Source organism: Embiotoca jacksoni, unplaced genomic scaffold, assembly GCF_022577435.1.
Source record: "Embiotoca jacksoni isolate LCO1_2020_lvr unplaced genomic scaffold, fEmbJac1.0.p SCAF_64, whole genome shotgun sequence".
NCBI lineage: Eukaryota > Metazoa > Chordata > Actinopteri > Embiotocidae > Embiotoca > Embiotoca jacksoni.
In genome coordinates this window covers 1,574,607-1,595,494 of record NW_027185419.1, presented here as the reverse complement: position 1 = coordinate 1,595,494, position 20,888 = coordinate 1,574,607, and the positions used below count along the sequence as shown (strand labels likewise).

Sequence of the window (20,888 nt, the reverse complement as noted above, 5' to 3'; positions counted from 1 at the left end):
AGGGCCACCAGGGCCTGTCTCCGAAAAAAACTCAGATTGACAGACGCTCATGTTTTTACCAATAGCAGGCCGTCCAATCACAACAAGACAAAGTGAGAGTGGAGGGGGGGGCTCATACACACACACACACACACACACACACACACACACACACACACAGCTCCCTGCTACAGTACAGTCATAAGGACAAAGGCCCTGTCCCCCTCGTCCTTTACAAAGACTTCTGCCCCCCCCCCTCTCCTTCTCCTCCTGGCCTCAATACGAGCTGTCAGTTTCACTGCAGGGACACGATATGAGGAGGAGGAGGAGGAGGAGGAGGACCAGCTCCAGACCTCCTTGGACTAAAGTGAGATTTCTGAAACATGGTTCAGGAGGTTCTTTTCTGTTCTCGGATCAGAACCCGGTTCTACTGAGAGACGGAGAACAGAACCACCAGAGGGGTTCTCAGGGAGGGTACCTGGTCCAGGAAGCGGAACAGTCGGACAGCTCGCTCGATGTTCTGCCCGGTGCTGTCGACCCGCTGAGAGAAGTCCTGCAGCTGCGCCCAGAAGGATTGAACTTTGACCTCGTAGACGTGGAGGTCAGCTGAGGACACGTCCCACGACTGGAGACGAGCCAGCAGGGCCTCACCTCGCTTACACTGGTCCTGAGGACGGACAGGAGGGGACAGTCATGACTGTGTGTGTGTGTGTGTGTGTGTGTGTGTGTGTGTGTGTGTGTGTGTGTGTGTGTGTGTGTGTGTGTGTGTGTGTGTGTGTGTGTGTGTGTGCATGTCGTACATATGCAGTTGTGTAGAACTCCTTGAAGTCCGTCTGTTTTCTGTTCAGCAGCTCCAGAGAATCCTCCGGTTCATCAAGAGTCTTCAGACGAACCTCACCGACCTCCTCCAACCAGGAGCTCACCTGAGGGAACACACACACACACACACACACACACACACACACACACACACAGAGTTCAGTTGACCTGTCTGGCATAAAAAAAACAGTTTTGAGAGAAAAAGATTCGGCACTTCAATCAAAGATCAAGTTTGAAAGTAAAAATATGTAAACAAATAATACAATTATTTACATTTCAAACAAATTCGCTTTGCTTCTAGACTTTTTGTTTTTGAATCAAAAACTTGAGTTGAGTTGGATGTCGGGTGGAGTTGGCTCTGACACCTGCACAGGTGTGTGTGTGCGTACTGAGCGTGCTCACACCGACCTGGCTAAAGCCCGTCTCCAGGCTCCTGAAGTCCACGATGAAGTCCAGGTTCTGGGTCCTGGAGTTGGACAGAGTCACCAGGCGGTGCAGCAGCTCGTCCACCTGCTCGTAGAGAGACGCCACCCGCCTCCACCGCCGCCCGCTGCTCCTCCATCATGCCGCCCTCCTCCCTGCGGAGCCTCGACAGGGAGGCCCCACCCTCCTGCTGCAGCTGGACCAATCGTCTGTCTTCGAGGACGCTGCCCATCAGCGCCTTGTACCTGGACAGCAGCAGCTGAGCGTCCTGGAACAGAGAGGCGGAACAGAGGTTCACCTGAGAACCTGTCAGCTGCATCCTGATTGGCTGCAGCTCTCGCAGTGATCACTGATCAGTTTGAATGAAGTAGAAAGGATCCATCTTGTCCTGTGGACACCGGGACACCTTCCTGGACTACGTCCAACGTTCCTATCGTTGTGTGTTCAGTGTGTGTGTGTAGTGTGTTACCTGGGCAGCATCAGGTAGGGGTGTGGTCTGCAGGGTGTCGATGGTTTTCTGCAGCAGCTGGATGACGTCTTCACACTGATTGGTCAGCTGCTCCACCCGCTGATGACCACAGAGGACAAACAGACATGAACTTCCTGTGTGACATCACAGATCTGCACACACGTTTTTATTTCAGAGACAAACAAACATTCGACCGCTGGAACTGTCTTCATATTGAAATAGCAGGAGTGTGTGTGTGTGTGTGTGTGTGTGTGTGTGTGTGTGTGTGTGTACTGACCGATCTGAAGCTGATCCAGCTGCTCTGACTGAAGATGAACGATCCTCCGTACTCTGCAGGAAGTTGCTGGAGCTCCACGTGTTTCTGAACCGACTTCAGAGAGCTGAGCACCTCCACCTGCACACAAACACACACAAACACACACACACACATGTTGGTGTCTGCACTGTGAGCAGCAGTCAACAGGGGCAGCAGGTGTCAGGTGTTACCTGTGTGGCTGCAGGTTTGTCCACACGCAGAGATCCAGAGTCCTTATTGACCAGAATTAAAACAGTGTGGACGGAGCCTGGAGAGTCCTCCTACACACACACACACACACACACACACACACACACACACACACACACACACACACAGAGAGAGAGCAGCGAGAGAAACACCTGTGATCAATACATATTGATTAGATATGATCGTGTCCTCAGGAAGTCGTACCGACGTCCTCTGCTGGTCGCTGACCAATCACAGCTCCTCCCTCTATTCATGGATCAGTCAGCTGATTGGATGAGCTGCAGCTTTATTATTTATTCAGTTGAGTTTATGTTTTTCATAAATTCAGTCGGACTCACCTGCAGCCACCGGAGGGCGGAGCACAGCGGGAGGGCAGGGCTGTCTCTGCGGGCATCCACCAGCACCGTCAGCCCCAATGCTCGCACCTCCTTCCTGTTCCACAGAGGAAGTGATGTCAGAGGGAGAACAAGTCCACAGTCACCTGAGCGGGAGCTGTGAGGAGGGCGGAGCCTCCTACCATACCTGAGGGTGGAGGCGTAGTAGAGCATGAGGCGGTGCAGCGCGGCGCCGTCACAGTCCAGGTCGGACCACACGGTGCCGGAGGTGCAGACGGTCAGCAGAGCTCGTCCACTTCTGTCCCTGGTCCCTGCAGAGAGACACACACCGTTGGACATGTTTAAAACACACATCGCCTCCACCTGCTCGGTCCCAACATGTGATGATAACATGTTATCTACATATATGTTAGGCTGAGATGGTATGTAAAGAAAGACTCGTTTTCACATGGGTCACAGAACCGGTCCCAGTTTTGAAGTGCAGCTGCTCAACATCTGTAACCAGCAGCTGGACCTCCTGTGGAGGACTTCAGGTGACCCCTGGTTCACACATGATGTTCTCTCACCGGGCAGACACACGGCTCCGGACCTCAGCAGCAGGCAGTAGAACCTGGACTGGGACGACCGGGACAGCTGGACTGGGACTGCGGGGACAGCTGCTGGTGGTTCTGGTTCTGTTGGACCTGCAGACACAGAGAACGCAGTGATGGGAAGGAAGCAGAATGAGCCTTTACACATCAGATCAGCTGTTCAACAGCTGGTTATCAACACTGACCAACCACCAGGGGAGGGGTTAGAACAGGAGGCGGAGTCAGGGTGAGTACTGAGGGGGGGCAGATGGGGAGGAGGAAGAGGAGGAAGAGGAGGAGGAATTCAGCCAATCAGAGGAGGAGGAGGTAACAAAGGAGAACAGAGAGAGTCGATGGTTTGTGGGATGAAAAGAGGAAAAAGGTCTGATGAGGAGAAACTTTTGTGTACCTTCAGTCTGTCGCTCTGCAGCTCCTCCTCCACCAACCTCCACCTCCTCCTCTTCGTCTTCCTCCTTCTCTTCCTGTCCACCCTCCGACTCCTCGGGATCAGACCTGAGGGAGGAGATGCTCCGAGGAGGTCTGGACTCCTGCAGGTGTCTCAGAGGTGTTCTCATTTCACGATAAGACTCCTCGGGGTGTGTTTGTATTGTGTTTTCACAATAAGAGTCCTCGGGGTGTGTTTGTATTGTGTTTTCACAATAAGAGTCCTCGGGGTGTGTTTGTATTGTGTTTTCACAATAAGAGTCCTCGGGGTGTGTTTGTATTGTGTTTTCACAATAAGACTCCTCGGGGGGTGTTTGTATTGTGTTTTCACAATAAGAGTCCTCAGGATGCGTTTGTATTGTGTTTTCACAATAAGACTCCTCGGGGGGTGTTTGTATTGTGTTTTCACAATAAGACTCCTCGGGGTGTGTTTGTATTGTGTTTTCACAATAAGAGTCCTCGGGGTGCGTTTGTATTGTGTTTTCACAATAAGACTCCTCAGGGTGTCTTTGTAGGTTATTTTCACAATAAGAGTCCTCGGGGTGTGTTTGTATTGTGTTTTCACAATAAGACTCCTCGGGGTGTGTTTGTATTGTGTTTTCACAATAAGAGTCCTTGGAGTGCGTTTGTATTGTGTTTTCACAATAAGAGTCCTCGGAGTGCGTTTGTATTGTGTTTTCACAATAAGAGTCCTCGGAGTGCATTTGTATTGTGTTTTCACAATAAGAGTCCTCAGAGTGCATTTGTATTGTGTTTTCACAATAAGAGTCCTCGGAGTGCGTTTGTATTGTGTTTTCACAATAAGAGTCCTCAGGATGTGTTTGTATCGTATTTTCACAATAAGAGTCCTCAGGATGCGTTTGTATCGTGTTTTCACAATAAGAGTCCTCAGGATGTGTTTGTATCGTATTTTCACAATAAGAGTCCTCAGGATGCGTTTGTATCGTGTTTTCACAATAAGAGTCCTCAGGATGTGTTTGTATCGTATTTTCACAATAAGAGTCCTCAGGATGCGTTTGTATCATGTTTTCACAATAAGAGTCCTCATGATGTGTTTGTATTGTATTTTCACAATAAGAGTCCTCAGGATGTTTTTGTATCGTGTTTTCACAATAAGAGCCCTCAGGTTGTGTTTGTATCGTGTTTTCACAATAAGAGCCCTCAGGTTGTGTTTGTATCGTATTTTCACAATAAGAGTCCTCAGGATGCGTTTGTATCATGTTTTCACAATAAGAGTCCTCATGATGTGTTTGTATTGTATTTTCACAATAAGAGTCCTCAGGTTGTGTTTGTATCGTGTTTTCACAATAAGAGCCCTCAGGTTGTGTTTGTATCGTGTTTTCACAATAAGAGCCCTCAGGTTGTGTTTGTCGTTTGTTTTCACAATAAGACTCCTTGGGTTGTGTCTGATGTGTTTTGTTTTCAGAATAAGAGTCCTCGTGCGTGTTCTTTTCAGAATAAGAGTACTTGGGATGTGTTTCTAGTGTACTTTCATAATAAAAGTCCATAGTGTGTCTTTTGTTTTCAGAATAAGAGTTCTCGTTGTTTGTTTTCTTTTCAGCATAAGAGTTCTTGTGTGTTTTGTTTTCAGAATAAAAGTCCTCGCGGTGTGTTTTCTTTTCAGAATAAGAGTGTTCATCTATGTGCTCTTCTCCACATCCTCTCTCTTCCTCTTCTATCTCTCCTCCTCCTCTCCTCACTTGCTCCTCCTCCTGTCTCTCTGGACTCTGCTGCATGACTATGACTTGAACCTCCTCCTCTACCTCCACCTCCTCTGCCTCTTCCTCTCCATCTTCATCCAACCCTTCCTCTCCCTCTTCACTTTCATCCTCCTCTTCATCCCACCTATACTTCGCCTCATCCAACTGTTGCTGTTCCTCCTGCACCTCCTGTTTTTTCTCCTCTTCACCCTCACCGACTAACACTACGGCTTCATGCCTCGTCTTCGTCAGGTCTCTGTCTTCCCTTCTCTCCTCCTCCTCCTCCCCCTCCCCCTCTTTTATCTGTTCAGAGTGCAGATTCAGACTCCTTCCTGATTCGGTACCTTCTGTTCTGGAGGTTCCCACGACTTCAGGAGGAGCAGAGGATGAGGAAGAGGAGGAAGAGGAAGAGGAGGAGGAGACGGGGGTGAGGACGACCGGTCCACCGCAGTCCTGTTTGAAGTTCTCCTCGATGAGCCGGGAGCAGAGCCCAGTGGGGGAGCTGTCCTCCACACCGGAGGAGTGTGTGTGTGCAGAGAGTGTGTGTGCTGCTGCAGCTGTGTGTGTGTGTGCAGTGTGTGTGTGTGTGCTGGTCCGGGCCCGGTGCTGCAGGCTGATGGACTGGGTTAAGGAGCCTTTCTGTGGGGAGAAGCGGGGCAGCGGGAGCTCCGTCAGCTCCACATACTCGCCCTCCGACTCCTCGCCCTCGCTGCTCGCTGGCGATTGGTTGATTTTTTCTGAGGGTGGGAGGAGCTTCTTGTCCTGACTTGAGTTCGTATTCATGCGGTCTTCATGCGGTGCGTCGATTTGCGCATGTCCGTCCTTCACGGAGGACTCCTGGTCCTCCTTCGGAACGGTGCGGGGCCGGCTGATGAATTGTGGGTAGACCAGGTCCTCCCAGGGGACCCTGAAGACGTCTCCGTGGGCCGACAGGAGGCAGCGCTCCAGCCTGGACGCTCCCCGCTGCTCCCTCTCCCTGTTGACAGAGTCCAGCCAGGCCATGCTGAAGAGGGAGCGCAGAGCTACCTCCGACACCTCCTGCTGCTCCACATGGTGGTCGCCGGCCGACACGCTGCACAGGAGCAGGCGGGGGGCGAAGGAGACGCTGCTCCTGCAGGAGGCGCTGTGTGCTCGCGGAGCAGCAGCAGGAGAAACCAGCAGGTAGAAGTCTCCTGGACAGAGGAGGCGCTGGTCCAGAGGACAGAGCTGGACAATCACCTTCTCGTGGACACACAGAGGCCAACCTTCATGATGAAACACCAGGTCGCAGTACTGCACCTGAGGAGGAGGAGGAGGAGGAGACGATGATGTCAGAGAGTGGAGACGAGCGTCACCTCGACCGACCACTACACAAACTCGCCCCAACAGGCAAGAGGAGACAGGATCGGAAGGGGCGGGGCTGTTTGACTCATCAGTGAAAGTCATTACATCACAGACACAAGGATCATCTGCCTGACAACAAACATAAGGATGGTCCACGTTCTGTCAGCTGAGGACCGACTGTTTAAACACGGGACAGTAGTCCTTAGAGACGGGACGGTAGCCCTTAGAGAAGGTACAGTAGCCCTTAGAGACAGGACGGTAGTCCTTAGAGACAGGACGTAGTCCTTAGAGATGGGATGCTAGTCCTTACAGATGGGACGCTAGTCCTTAGAGACGGGACAGTAGTCCTTAGAGACAGGATGGTAGCCCTTGGAGACAGGGCAGTAGTTCTTACACAGGACGGTAGTCCATACAGAGGGGACGGTTGTCCTCACCCTCACACAGATCAGAGATACTCACACAGGCATCCTGCTGGAGGTTTTGTAAGAGTGTCTTTGCGGGCAGCAGGAAGTGGATCAGGTAGCGGAGGCTGTCTCCTCTGTAGCAGCTCTCCACCACGTTGAGGACCTGACAGAGGACAGTCGGGGACGTGGCCTGGAAGGGTGGGTAGAGGGCTGCCAGAGCAGTCTGGATGCAGCGGTCCAAAGAGTCAGAGTCCTGAAAGGAAGTGAAGGACACACGTAAATACTTGTTTGTTTTGGACTGTCACGTCGGCTGCAGACTCCAGCAGGAGCATGTGTCCGTCACGTCTGTAACACACGCCTCGAAACAAACACCTGTTTGATGTTTGTCAACAAAAAGTAGCTCTTCATCATTTGAGGCTGACAGAGGACGCACCCAGCAGCCCCTGCAGGTGTGGCTGGGAGGCCCCATTTGCTGCGGTAACTGGATCCACTGGTCTGGGAGTAGCAGATACTGGTCAGTAAAAAGAACAGCCGGTACACGTGTGTGTGTGTGATGACACACATTTGCACGATGACTTTAGCAGTTTAGGTGCAACCGTGTGTTTCTGCTTCCTCCTCTTCCTCTTTAGTTCCACATGTTAAGACCTCTAATGTTAAACCACTCTGACTGACAGCAGCTGCAGCTTCATGTTAATTAGCTGTGGTTACCTGCTACTAGTGTTTAGTGAGAGCTGGATGAACTGTGTGTGAGCAGCTCCTGCCTGCAATGCATCATGGGAGTTCAGACAAACATCACTGATCACTGGGATACCAGAGGAAACTTAAAAACAGACAGATTCTCAGGCAGCTTCTGAACTGTCTGTTCTCTGGTTTCCAAGCAGATGAATCACAGGAGACATCAGGAAGATCTTATCCTCCTTATCCGGCCAACATTCAGCCAACATTCAGCCAGTATTCGGCCAGTATTCAGCCAGTATTCGGCCAGTATTCAGCCAGTATTCGGCCAGCATTCAGCCAGTATTCGGCCAGTATTCGGCCAGCATTCAGCCAGTATTCAGCTAGTATTCAGCCAGTATTCGGCCAGCATTCAGCCAGCATTCAGCCAGTATTCAGCCAGTATTCAGCCAGTATTCGGCCAGCATTCAGCCAGCATTCAGCCAGTATTCAGCCAGTATTCAGCCAGTATTCGGCCAGCATTCAGCCAGCATTCAGCCAGTATTCAGCCAGTATTCGGCTAGTATTCAGCCAGTATTCAGCCAGTATTCAGCCAGTATTCAGCCAGTATTCGGCCAGCATTCAGCCAGCATTCAGCCAGTATTCAGCCAGTATTCGGCCAGCATTCAGCCAGTATTCAGCTAGTATTCAGCCAGTATTCGGCCAGCATTCAGCCAGCATTCAGCCAGTATTCAGCCAGTATTCAGCCAGTATTCGGCCAGCATTCAGCCAGCATTCAGCCAGTATTCAGCCAGTATTCAGCCAGTATTCGGCCAGCATTCAGCCAGCATTCAGCCAGTATTCAGCCAGTATTCGGCTAGTATTCGGCCAGTATTCGGCTAGTATTCAGCCAGTATTCAGCCAGTATTCGGCCAGCATTCAGCCAGCATTCAGCCAGTATTCAGCCAGTATTCGGCTAGTATTCAGCCAGTATTCAGCCAGTATTCAGCCAGTATTCAGCCAGTATTCGGCCAGCATTCGGCCAGCATTCGGCCAGCATTCAGCCAGCATTCAGCCAGTATTCAGCCAGTATTCAGCCAGTATTCGGCCAGCATTCAGCCAGCATTCAGCCAGTATTCGGCCAGTATTCGGCCAGTATTCGGCTAGTATTCAGCTAGTATTCAGCCAGTATTCAGCCAGTATTCAGCCAGTATTCAGCCAGTATTCAGCCAGTATTCGGCTAGTATTCAGCTAGTATTCAGCCAGTATTCAGCCAGTATTCAGCCAGTATTCAGCCAGTATTCGGCTAGTATTCAGCTAGTATTCAGCCAGTATTCAGCCAGTATTCAGCCAGTATTCAGCCAGTATTCGGCCAGTATTCGGCCAGCATTCAGCCAGAGTTAAACCTGCATTAAGCCTCTTCTGAACTGAATATTCTGGACATGACTCAGCCGGCTGAGATGCACGCACAACAACTGGCACCCAGAAGTAGGGCTGAGGCCAATATTAGCAGCGGGGTATCAGATGACGCCGGCTGCAGGGAGCGGGGGGGATTTTTGATCATGAGTTCAAACTGCTGACGCCAAAAACAAAGACGGAGTAGGCAGAGTTTCAAACAGCATCGTGCTAAAAATTTTAGGATACAACCAGGCTGAATATAAACAGACGCTCACTGACGTCCAACATACAGTGGACTCTGCGGACATGATACTGTGTTTACACCTGCAGCAGCTTCTGGACATCCTCATCACTTTTAAAACAACAGATATTTATAGACATCTCTCAGCAGAGAACTCGGTTCTGTAGTTATAAATATTTTACAGTAACAGTCAGAGCAGACACGACTCCAAAGCCAAAAAGTGTTTCTCTCCTTCCCTTCAGCAACTTCATTAATACAGTGTGTGTCACTGAGCTCGATACCAGACCTGAACCATAGAGAAGAACTGACACTTCAGAGGTCTGAAATAAGCTTCACACTAACCAAAACAAAGTTCAAATCAAGTCCAAAACCTGTCAAAGACCAAGTCCAAAACCTGTCAAAGATCAAGTCCAAAACCGGTCGAAAACCAAGTCCAAAACCGGTCTAAAACCAAGTCCAAAACCAAGTCCAAAACCAAGTCCAAAACCGGTCTAAAACCAAGTCCAAAACCAAGTCCAAAACCAAGTCCAAAACCGGTCTAAAACCAAGTCCAAAACCAAGTCCAAAACCTGTCTAAAACCAAGTCCAAAACCAAGTCCAAAACCGGTCTAAAACCAAGTCCAAAACCAAGTCCAAAACCTGTCTAAAACCAAGTCCAAAACCAAGTCCAAAACCGGTCTAAAACCAAGTCCAAAACCAAGTCCAAAACCTGTCTAAAACCAAGTCCAAAACCAAGTCCAAAACCTGTGAAAGACCAAGTCCAAAACCTGTCTAAAACCAAGTCCAAAACCTATCAAAGACCAAGTCCAAAACCAAGTCCAAAACCTGTCTAAAACCAAGTCCAAAACCTGTCAAAGACCAAGTCCAAAACCAAGTCCAAAACCAAGTTCAAAACTTGTCAAAGACCAAGTCCAAAACCTGTCAATGATCAAGTCCATAACAGTCCAAAACTGGAATCCTCTCCTCCCGTTTGTTTCCGTCCTCTATCAGTCAGCTGTCAGTCTCCCTCCGTCTGTCCAGAATCATATCATATATGTAGAGAAGACTTGGAAGGAATTTGTCCAATAAATCTGATTCTGATAGAACACAAAGTCGTTGCCATGACAGCAGACGATGCTTCAAATCTGGATGTTGCTGCAGAGAAGCTCCAGATTTGTAAAAGGTGGATGTTTCACACGTTGAACCCGACACGCAGAAGATCAAACAATCAGCAGTTTAGATCAGAGTCACATTCAGGATGTGACCACATGTGGACGATGGACAGTCTGTCCTTCTGTCAATCAGGAACCAACAACCTGTAAAGATTATACCTTTGTCTTCTGTGTCTGAAGAGTAAAAGAGGCTTTTAAACAGCGTTCAGGCTTAAACAGCTTTCACTGCAACAGGTGTGTCAGAGTGACTTTCTCCTGTATTATTCAGGCAGCAGCTGTTGCACGTGAGTCATGGTGCGTTCAAGGCCCACGGCTTTGTGAGGCATTAAAAGTCTCTGCCTGAACATCCTTCTCAGCTGCTGGTCAGATCGGACCGTTCAGCGCCTCAACGTTTCTCCTGTTTCTACTCAGTTTCCTGGAACGCTCCAGGTTTTTTCCAGGTTTTTTCAGGATGCGTGAGACAACAGAGACAGTTTTCTCTCTAAAAAAAATGACCATTCAGACCAAAAAAACTGTAGATTTCCTGTCTTTACTGCTGCTTGTTTCTGAGTGAAAACACAGACGAATGAAATCCAACCACAGGAATCACAAAAGTGAGGATTATAGTGTAAAGACTGCAGCTCAGCCGGGGGGAGGGGGGCATCAAAGCAGGCTAAGTGAGGTTCCCATGGGAGAAGGAGAGGCCACCCACTCTGAATAAGAACCTCATTATCCTCCACGGACCAGAGTCCAGTCGTAAAACCAGCGTTTTTACTTTCATTCAGCGTCACAGTGTTTCATTGACTCAGAAAACAAAAACAGAAGAGTTTCCCCTCCTGAGATCGACCACAACACAAACTGATCCATTACACAGAGGTCAGAGGTCAAACCGGTGGATTAAAGCCGCTTCCCGTGCTGCGCTCTGATTCAGAGTCAGCTGTTTTAACTTGCATAAAAACAACAACTGACCGTCACCATGGAAACTGACTCAGTACAAACACACACACACACACACACACACAGGTTTGATACCAGGAGCGACCGGACACACCTGATCAACATGTTTCAGCACACGGAGACGAAGGTGTGAGGTCACCGTGGTTACAACTCCAGTCTCCATTCTTATTGTGTATGGTTACCATGGTTACACAGTGTCCATGTGACCGCGCGCCGAAGTAAAAACAAATCCGACTCTAAACTAGGACGAGATTATACGAGACCGTCAACGGATTGGTTGAACTAAAAGTAAATGAATCCCTCGATCGATAAATCAATCAATGCTCTGACAGCTGATGGAGTGAAATCCTGTCGCCTGTGTTCAGTCTGGGATCAACAGATGTGATTGGCTGCTGGAGGACACCGATCTGGAGCTACAGTGCGACTCTGCCGCTCCTTCAATAAAACTTTATTTAAACTGTAAGTAGTGACTCTTGATGTTTTAAAGGATCTGCGGTCGAGGACTGAAGGTTGGCGATTCATCACCCGATGGATTAACTACTAGTGAACTAAACCAACCGCTCGGGTTCTGCTGGTTCTGATGAATAGACAGCGGCATCCGGACTCACCCTGGAGGGACCTGAGTGATCAAACCAGTTCCTGCAGGGTGTGAAGGAGGAGGAGGTGGTGGTGGAGCAGGAGGAGCAGGATGGTGAAGAAGAGGAGGAGGAGGAGTCTGCAGCAGGTTGAAGTCATTCAGACCATAAAAGGGGTCATGGCTTCCAAACAGGAGAGGTCGTGATCTTTTTTAGTAACCAATCGCAGTGACACGGCGTCGGGAGGGAGGAGCTACGAAGGAGAGGGACCCACGGGAGACGTGACCTTTGACCCCGCTCTAAGTGAGCCGTGACAGGACGGAGCAGCTGTCGGCTTGAGTCAGATCCACAATCGTCCACATGCTGAAACCATCAAATGTTGTGAAGGCGGCACATCTGTACGTTCCCCTCCGACCACAATGAGGCCACGCCCCCTCACCGACAACCACCTAACAATGCTAGCAAACAGCTAATTTTGCTAAAAACCAGCTAAACTCAAGTTAGGGTCTCTGTTGACCAGAGTTTGACCCAAAACCTGATGTTTGTCTGGGTCCTCAGGCGAAACCGCTTTTAAAACAGCCACGATTCATTAGTGGAAATCACTGCATGGGCTCAGGAACACTGGGCTGTAAGTGGGTGTGTTGAAGATTTTCTGTTGTCTGACGTCAGATTTCTGAATGAGACGATGTTCTCCGGAGACCCGTTGAACCTCCGGAGAGTTCCTGAGCTCGTCTCCACGTTTCCTCTCGGATGGTTTTGACGTGCCGCGGCTTGTTTCAACGCGCCGGTTCTCGTCCGTCTGATCTCAACTCGCTCCACGGATCACCGAACGAAAAAAGTCACAACGGCCGCATGGCGTGGAACAGCCTTTACTCTACGCTGTGGACCAATCACAGCACGAGAGCGGCTGCCGGGGGGGTCGAGGGGGAGAAGAGGAGACGACTCACTGATAACACAAACAGGAATGTTACAGATACCAGCCTGTCAGGACACATCACCATCACGCACATATACACACTGTATGCACACACACACACACACACACACACACACACACACACACACACACACACACACACACACACACACATACACACACCTGCTCTGAAAACACAGCGACTGGAGGCGGCTGCAGGTTTGACCTTTGACCTCACTGAGCTCCAGCATCAGAGTCACAACAAAAAGCTTTCATTTGAAACCTTTCAGAACAAACTGCTGCCGTCCTGTTTCTTCTTCTGTGGGTTTTTTTTCACCGCAACCGCAGAACGAAAACAACAACAACAGACCTGCTGAGTCTTTTTGTTTCTTGTGTTTTCACAGCAGTTCACACCTCCATAAGAGCAGCTGGGGCTGCTGGGAGAAGAGGAGGAGGAGGGGGAGGAAGGGGAGGGGGCGGGGCAAAGAGGCCTCAGAGCTGAGACTGATAGGGCCGAGCCCCGACCTCGACCTGCAGCTAGCTTTTCTTAAAACAGAAGATTAGACTTTTTCCCACAGCGGAGACCTGACAGTTGGCCAGATGATCCACACACACACACACACACACACACACACACACACACACACACACACACACACACACACACACACACACACACACACACACACACCTCTCTGAATAATTCTCATGCTGCTCAGTGAGCTGAGCACAAAGACTTCAAGGCCACTCTGAGTGGAGGTAAAGAGGTGAAGCTCCTCTCCCTCTGGGACGTCACTTGATTTAAGGACCAAGCTAATCTGTGTGGGTGCTGGGGAGGTTGCAGGGGCCCCGAGGGGCCGAGCCCCAACCGTCAGAAGTCATGATGTCGGGGGTGAAGATGCGTCTCAATATTCACAGCCAAAACGTTTCAGTCCTGCTGATCTGAGGTCAGACCCGGACATCATCCTCATCACCTTCCTCATCCTGTTGCCGCAGTAACCTGAGGCCGAGACCACATCCGTCTCTACACACTGATGATGACGCAATAAGACTGTACAATAACTCACCTCTGGCAAAATCCATCACACAATAACACTGTTGGTTGTCTGTTTTCTTGTTTGTTTAAATCTTTGCACTATTGTTTAGTTAGTTTTAATTTAAATTAATTTAATTATTCTATTTTATTTTATTGTATATACTGTGCATTTTTATATTTAATATTTTACTGTTGTTTTATTGCTTTTCCTGTATTTATAATGCTGCTGTAGCGAAACCATTTCCCATTGTGGGATTAATAAAGTATCTATCTATCTATTCTATGATCTATCTATCTATCTATCTATCTATCTATCTATCTATCTATCTATCTATCTATCTATCTATCTATTCTATGATCTATCTATCTATCTATCTATCTATCTATTCTATGATCTATCTATCTAACTATCTATCTATCTATCTATCTATTCTATGATCTATCTATCTATCTATCTATCTATCTATCTATCTATCTATTCTATGATCTATCTATCTATCTATCTATTCTATGATCTATCTATCTATCTATCTATCTATCTATCTATCTATTCTATGATCTATCTATCTATCTATCTATCTATCTATCTATCTATCTATTCTATGATCTATCTATCTATCTATCTATCTATCTATCTATCTATCTATCTATCTATTCTATGATCTATCTATCTATCTATCTATCTATCTATCTATCTATCTATCTATCTATCTATCTATCTATCTATCTATCTATCTATTCTATGATCTATCTATCTATCTATCTATCTATCTATCTATCTATCTATCTATCTATTCTATGATCTATCTATCTAACTATCTATCTATCTATCTATCTATCTATTCTATGATCTATCTATCTAACTATCTATCTATCTATCTATCTATCTATTCTATGATCTATCTATCTAACTATCTATCTATCTATCTATCTATCTATTCTATGATCTATCTATCTATCTATCTATCTATCTATCTATCTATCTATCTATCTATTCTATGATCTATCTATCTATCTATCTATCTATCTATCTATCTATCTATTCTATGATCTATCTATCTATCTATCTATCTATCTATTCTATGATCTATCTATCTATCTATCTATCTATTCTATGATCTATCTATCTATCTATCTATCTATCTATCTATCTATCTATCTATCTATTCTATGATCTATCTATCTATCTATCTATCTATCTATCTATCTATCTATCTATCTATCTATCTATCTATTCTATGATCTATCTATCTATCTATCTATCTATCTATCTATCTATCTATCTATCTATCTATCTATCTATTCTATGATCTATCTATCTATCTATCTATCTATCTATCTATCTATCTATCTATCTATCTATCTATTCTATGATCTATCTATCTATCTATCTATCTATCTATCTATCTATCTATCTATCTATCTATCTATCTATCTATCTATCTATCTATCTATCTATCTATCTGATGATGCGGATGATGAAGAGGTCCCTCATCGCGTGCATCATTAATACAAAAATATATTCTTTTATTATATTAAAAAATCAGTTCCTCCACAATTTCAGGGTTTTTTTCAGCTTTTACCAAAAATGTCATGAAGTTTTAAGTCACTTTCTTTGCAGTTAAAATTGCAGGAATCAGAACTCTCTGATAAAGAGTCATATGTGTTGATTTCCTGTGATAATAATCCTGCTGCACGTCATAGAAACCTCTAATATAGAAAACAAAGGCTGCAGCTGCTGTCAAAATAAGATGGTTTTAAAAAAAATCACATTCATTCAAGAAAAAGTGTCTTACAGCTGAAAGTGGGGAGAAAACTGTGTTGATGATGAGGAGGAGAGGATGAAGGGCTGCTGGCTGAAAAGGAGATATTTTTGCTGTTTGAACTTCTGCTGATCTTTGGGTTTTTACAGACAATCTGTGATTTTAGAATAAAACGCTGCAGGTTTCAGCTGAAGTCGGTCACAGTTCTTCTTCTGGTGTTAAATTCAGGCGGGGAGGGGGGAGGGTTGTTGGGATCCCAGACGTTGGCAGGGGGGAGGGGGAGTTCAGGTTTCAGGCCAGATCTGTGGGAGACCAACACTGGATCTGAGACCAGGACTCTGTCTGTGGTCCGTCCCACTCAACACCTGGACAACGAGCACTTCCTGTCGCTGACACACCGCAGAAATAAAAGCCTTTCCAGTGGCGCTGCAGCCTGCAGGTGACATCTGACCTGAGAAGTGGCAGGAACACAGCTCTCATCAGGGGGCGGGGCCAATGTCAGTGTGTTAAACATGATCCACATGCAGACCTGAGACTCTTCCTCTCTGACCTCCGTCTCCTCCTCTTCCTCTCTGACCGCCATCTCCGACTGACAGCCGTCTCCAACTCTTCCTCTCTGACCTCCGTCTCCTCCTCTCCTCCTCTTCCTCTCTGACCGCCGTCTCCAACTCTTCCTCTCTGACCGCCGTCTCCAACTCTTCCTCTCTGACCGCCGTCTCCTCCTCTTCCTCTCTGACCTCCATCTCCTCCTCTCCAACTCTTCCTCTGACAGCTGTCTCCTCCTCTTCCTCTCTGCGCTACCACTTGTTCACTCATCACCTCAACATTCCTCAGACCCCTCCCTCTTTTTACCCAGCAGCCCCTGCACACGTCCAGACACGTCTGAAGTTGACAGTGTGGGAGGAAGAGCGCTGACGCATCGTCAATGTCTGTTTCTGCTGAGGACGGACGACAACAACAACAACAACAACAACAACAACAACAACACCACACCTTACTACAGCTTCATCTTCATCATCAACATCTTCATATAACACAACAATAATAACAACAACAACAACAGGCTGTCCTGAAGTGATAAAGTAACAGGAGGTTCTGATGGGTCCAGGTCTCAGCTGTGATCCGGACCCTCCTGATAGATTTACCGTGACTCTCCATACAGATCAATCCTCCAATCAGAGTGACAGGACTGAAGGTCAAGGCAGAACTCAATGACAATAAACCTGCTTATTGATCAGGGACCAACATCTTTCCTATGAAGGTATGACATCCGGAGTCTGTCAGGCTCCGCCTCCTTTTTATCACTCCTTCAGGTCGAGACTCAGATCAATAACATTTCATCACAACTCAACACAAAGAGATCAATGAGTGAAGGTGAAGGTGAAGGTATGACCTCATTGATCAGCAGGGTCAGCTGACACCAGACCAGGACCAGGAGCAGAACCAGGACCAGCAGACAGACTACAGGAGGTGCTGAGGGACACACACTGATATGTTGTGCAGCAGCCTCCTCACACACACAAACATTCATGTCTGCTGCTGCATTTTACCCAGAATTCAGTGCGGCAGGTCATATGTATCTGGAAACTAAAGTTCTGACAGACAACATGGCAACACTGCTGAGATCCTGTAAGGAGGTGTGTGTTTAACATGTACTGACACACACACACACACACACACACACACTGACAGTAATGACTGTTTAACCAACAGAACACACACCTCAGGACAAATGTTTGAAGCATACACCTTCATGGAAACGCAACACCCTGTCCCATCCCCCGTCACAACAACCCTTACAACACACACACACACACACACACACACACACACACACACACACACACACACATACACACACACACACACACGCTGAGAGTGAAGTTAGTGATCTTACCATGATGTGTGCAGTGTGTCAGCAGCTGGTTAATCCAGAGAGACATTTTACACCTTGTCTGTCTGTCTGTCTTTCTGCGTCTGTCTGTCTTTGTGCTGTGTTAGTGTCTCTTGTCCCCACAGCTCTGACTGCTGGAACTCACAGTTGAACCTCTCACATGTTAAGCCCCGCCCACTAGCTGCCAGTCATTCCTCCCCGGCCCCTCCCCCTTCCTCCTGGCCTCCAGTCTCTGTGTCTCCCTCTGCTGGCAGACCTCTGTAAGCATCATGAACTCTGTTATAAACAGATTTGCAGGTGTGGTTGAGTTCGGGACTGCTGACCGTGACCTCCCTGAGATGACTCAGCAGATAATCAGCTTGTGTGACGGATGTGACAGACGGAGACGCTTTGGTGATCAATATGATCAATTAAATATCCTTTTCATCAGCTTCAGTATTAATCCTGTTGGTCTCCTGATCATGTTCAATAAAACCCTTCGACCACCAACACGCGGCACCAACGAGCAACATGCAACACGCGGCACCAACGAGCAACACGCGGCACCAACGAGCAACACGTGACGCCAACGAGCAACATGCAACACGCGACGCCAACGAGCAACACATGACGCCAACGAGCAACACATGACACCAACGAGCAACATGCGACGCCAACGAGCAACACATGACGCCAACGAGCAACACATGACACCAACGAGCAACATGCGACGCCAACGAGCAACACATGACGCCAACGAGCAACACATGACACCAACGAGCAACACGCGACGCCAACGAGCAACACATGACGCCAACGAGCAACACATGACACCAACGAGCAACATGCGACGCCAACGAGCAACACATGACGCCAACGAGCAACACATGACACCAACGAGCAACATGCAACACGCGACGCCAACGAGCAACACATGACGCCAACGAGCAACACATGACACCAACGAGCAACATGCGACGCCAACGAGCAACACGCGACGCCAACGAGCAACACGTGACGCCAACGAGCAACATGCAACACGCGACGCCAACGAGCAACACATGACGCCAACGAGCAACACATGACACCAACGAGCAACATGCGGCACCAACGAGCAACACGCGACGCCAACGAGCAACACGTGACGCCAACGAGCAACATGCAACACATGACGCCAACGAGCAACACATGACGCCAACGAGCAACACATGACACCAACGAGCAACATGCAACACGCGACGCCAACGAGCAACACATGACGCCAACGAGCAACACATGACACCAACGAGCAACATGCAACACGCGGCACCAACGAGCAACACGCGACGCCAACGAGCAACACGTGACGCCAACGAGCAACATGCAACACGCGACGCCAACGAGCAACACATGACGCCAACGAGCAACATGCAACACGCGACGCCAACGAGCAACACATGACGCCAACGAGCAACACGTGACGCCAACGAGCAACATGCAACACGCGACGCCAACGAGCAACACATGACGCCAACGAGCAACATGCAACACGCGACGCCAACGAGCAACACGTGACGCCAACGAGCAACATGCAACACGCGACGCCAACGAGCAACACATGACGCCAACGAGCAACATGCAACACGCGACGCCAACGAGCAACACGCGACGCCAACGAGCAACACGTGACGCCAACGAGCAACACGCGACGCCAACGAGCAACACGCGACGCCAACGAGCAACACGCGACGCCAACGAGCAACACGCGACGCCAACTGAAGATGTTCACCGTCACATTTAACAGACGTGTCGACAATCAGCCGATGACATCACAACACTATGAACATGTTTTCCTGAACATGTGTTGGGGGAGGGAGGGGGGGAGGGGGCATCTCCGCCTCCACTGACTGATCTCCTGAGAGACACCATTAACCCCATTAACCTGCTCTGTGTCTGTGTTCACTGTGTGTCTGTTTCCTGTCACATTAAGTGACAACAGAGGGACAAACAGGAGGAGGGAGAGGAGGAGGAGGGAGAGGGAGAGGAGGAGGAGGAGGATGAGGGAGAGGAGGAGGAGGGAGAGGGAGAGGAGGAGGAGGAGGATGAGGGAGAGGAGGAGGAGGGAGAGGGAGAGGAGGAGGAGGAGGAGGAGAGGAACACTTCTTCAAACAAAGCGATGCAGCGCAACAGCTGTAAAGATGTAATGACCAGATATCTATTCATCAATTATTATTATTGTTGTTTTCATGTTATGTCCCCCCCCACCCCCACCCCCCTCTCCCCGCCACACACACACACACACACACACTATTCCACCCTTCACGGCGAAGGGAGAAATTCATCATGTTGGCCCCAGACGCCGAGGTGACCTTTGACCTTCAATGATGACTTGAGGGGGCGGGGGTGGGGGGCTCATGATGTTTTACATCTGACTGAAACAGTGTGTTCCTCTGAGGTCAAAGGTCAGCGGTATTTGAGACTGCCTGCTCAGTATTCGGGTCCACATGTGGAACGATCCGCCGCTGCTGCCGAACAGCGCAGTGCATTGTGGGTAAAACCAGAGACAGGACGGGCGACTGTGAGGCATCTGGGGAGGAAATGAAAAGTTTCCAGCCTGCAGGTGAACATCCAGCTCAGACACGCGAGAACAAAGTCAGTTCGACCAGGAGAAATATGGAAATACGCTTCATTTACTGGTCGTTGTTTGTTGAAGCGCTGAAGGTTGTTCTGGATTATTTATCTAAAGTTTGATCATCCGACTTCAGCCACAACACGTCCCTGCACATGGTTCACAATACAAGACTTTAAATTTGTATTTTTATTGACTCTCTTTGAATGAAACAATAATTTTTTTTTTATGAATTTCAACCAGATCGACAAAAACTGAAAACTTTATTTCCTCACTTGGAGGAATACAAAAAAATAAGTGGTGAAACGCTACGCCGGCCGGCAAACAACACCTACGTCGTTTTCCCAGCTAGTATTGGTGGTGTGAATGCAAACAACAACAACAACAACAACTTAGAACCTCTTCAGTTCTTAAAAACATTTGTTCCGAAAACGCCTGATCACCGCGGAGACCAATGAGCTGAGAGGAGGACACACACATCCATCACCTCAATGCACACACACACACACGCGCACACACACACACACACACACACACACACACACACACACACACACACACACACACACACACACACACACAGCATCTCACTGAGGCGTTTAAAATATGTGAGGGGGTTAATTATCCAGAGGCTGCATAGCTGCTGCAGGTGGGAGCTTGTCCCCGTGTGTGTGTGTGTGTGTGTGTGTGTGTGTGTGTGTGTGTGTGTGTGTGTGTGCGTGCGTGTGTGTGCGTGTTTCAGGTCAGACTCTCTCTGGGGGGATTTT

General features: G+C 48.3%; 1 protein-coding gene across 1 annotated transcript in view; it reads right to left on the bottom strand.

The window, feature by feature from the left end:
* Nucleotides 1-20,888, bottom strand: part of plekhg4 (pleckstrin homology domain containing, family G (with RhoGef domain) member 4) — a 34,640-nt gene that overhangs the window by 10,605 nt on the left and 3,147 nt on the right. Inside the window, exons 2-12 of the mRNA XM_069175105.1 lie at nt 7,026-7,223; nt 3,509-6,521; nt 3,097-3,213; nt 2,718-2,841; nt 2,534-2,627; nt 2,177-2,266; nt 1,968-2,084; nt 1,691-1,789; nt 1,212-1,489; nt 780-897; nt 458-646 (exon numbers count right to left, since the gene is read on the bottom strand). Coding sequence (XP_069031206.1) covers nt 458-646; nt 780-897; nt 1,212-1,489; nt 1,691-1,789; nt 1,968-2,084; nt 2,177-2,266; nt 2,534-2,627; nt 2,718-2,841; nt 3,097-3,213; nt 3,509-6,521; nt 7,026-7,223 — 4,437 coding nt within the window. The remainder of the gene's footprint in view (nt 1-457; nt 647-779; nt 898-1,211; nt 1,490-1,690; nt 1,790-1,967; nt 2,085-2,176; nt 2,267-2,533; nt 2,628-2,717; nt 2,842-3,096; nt 3,214-3,508; nt 6,522-7,025; nt 7,224-20,888) is intronic.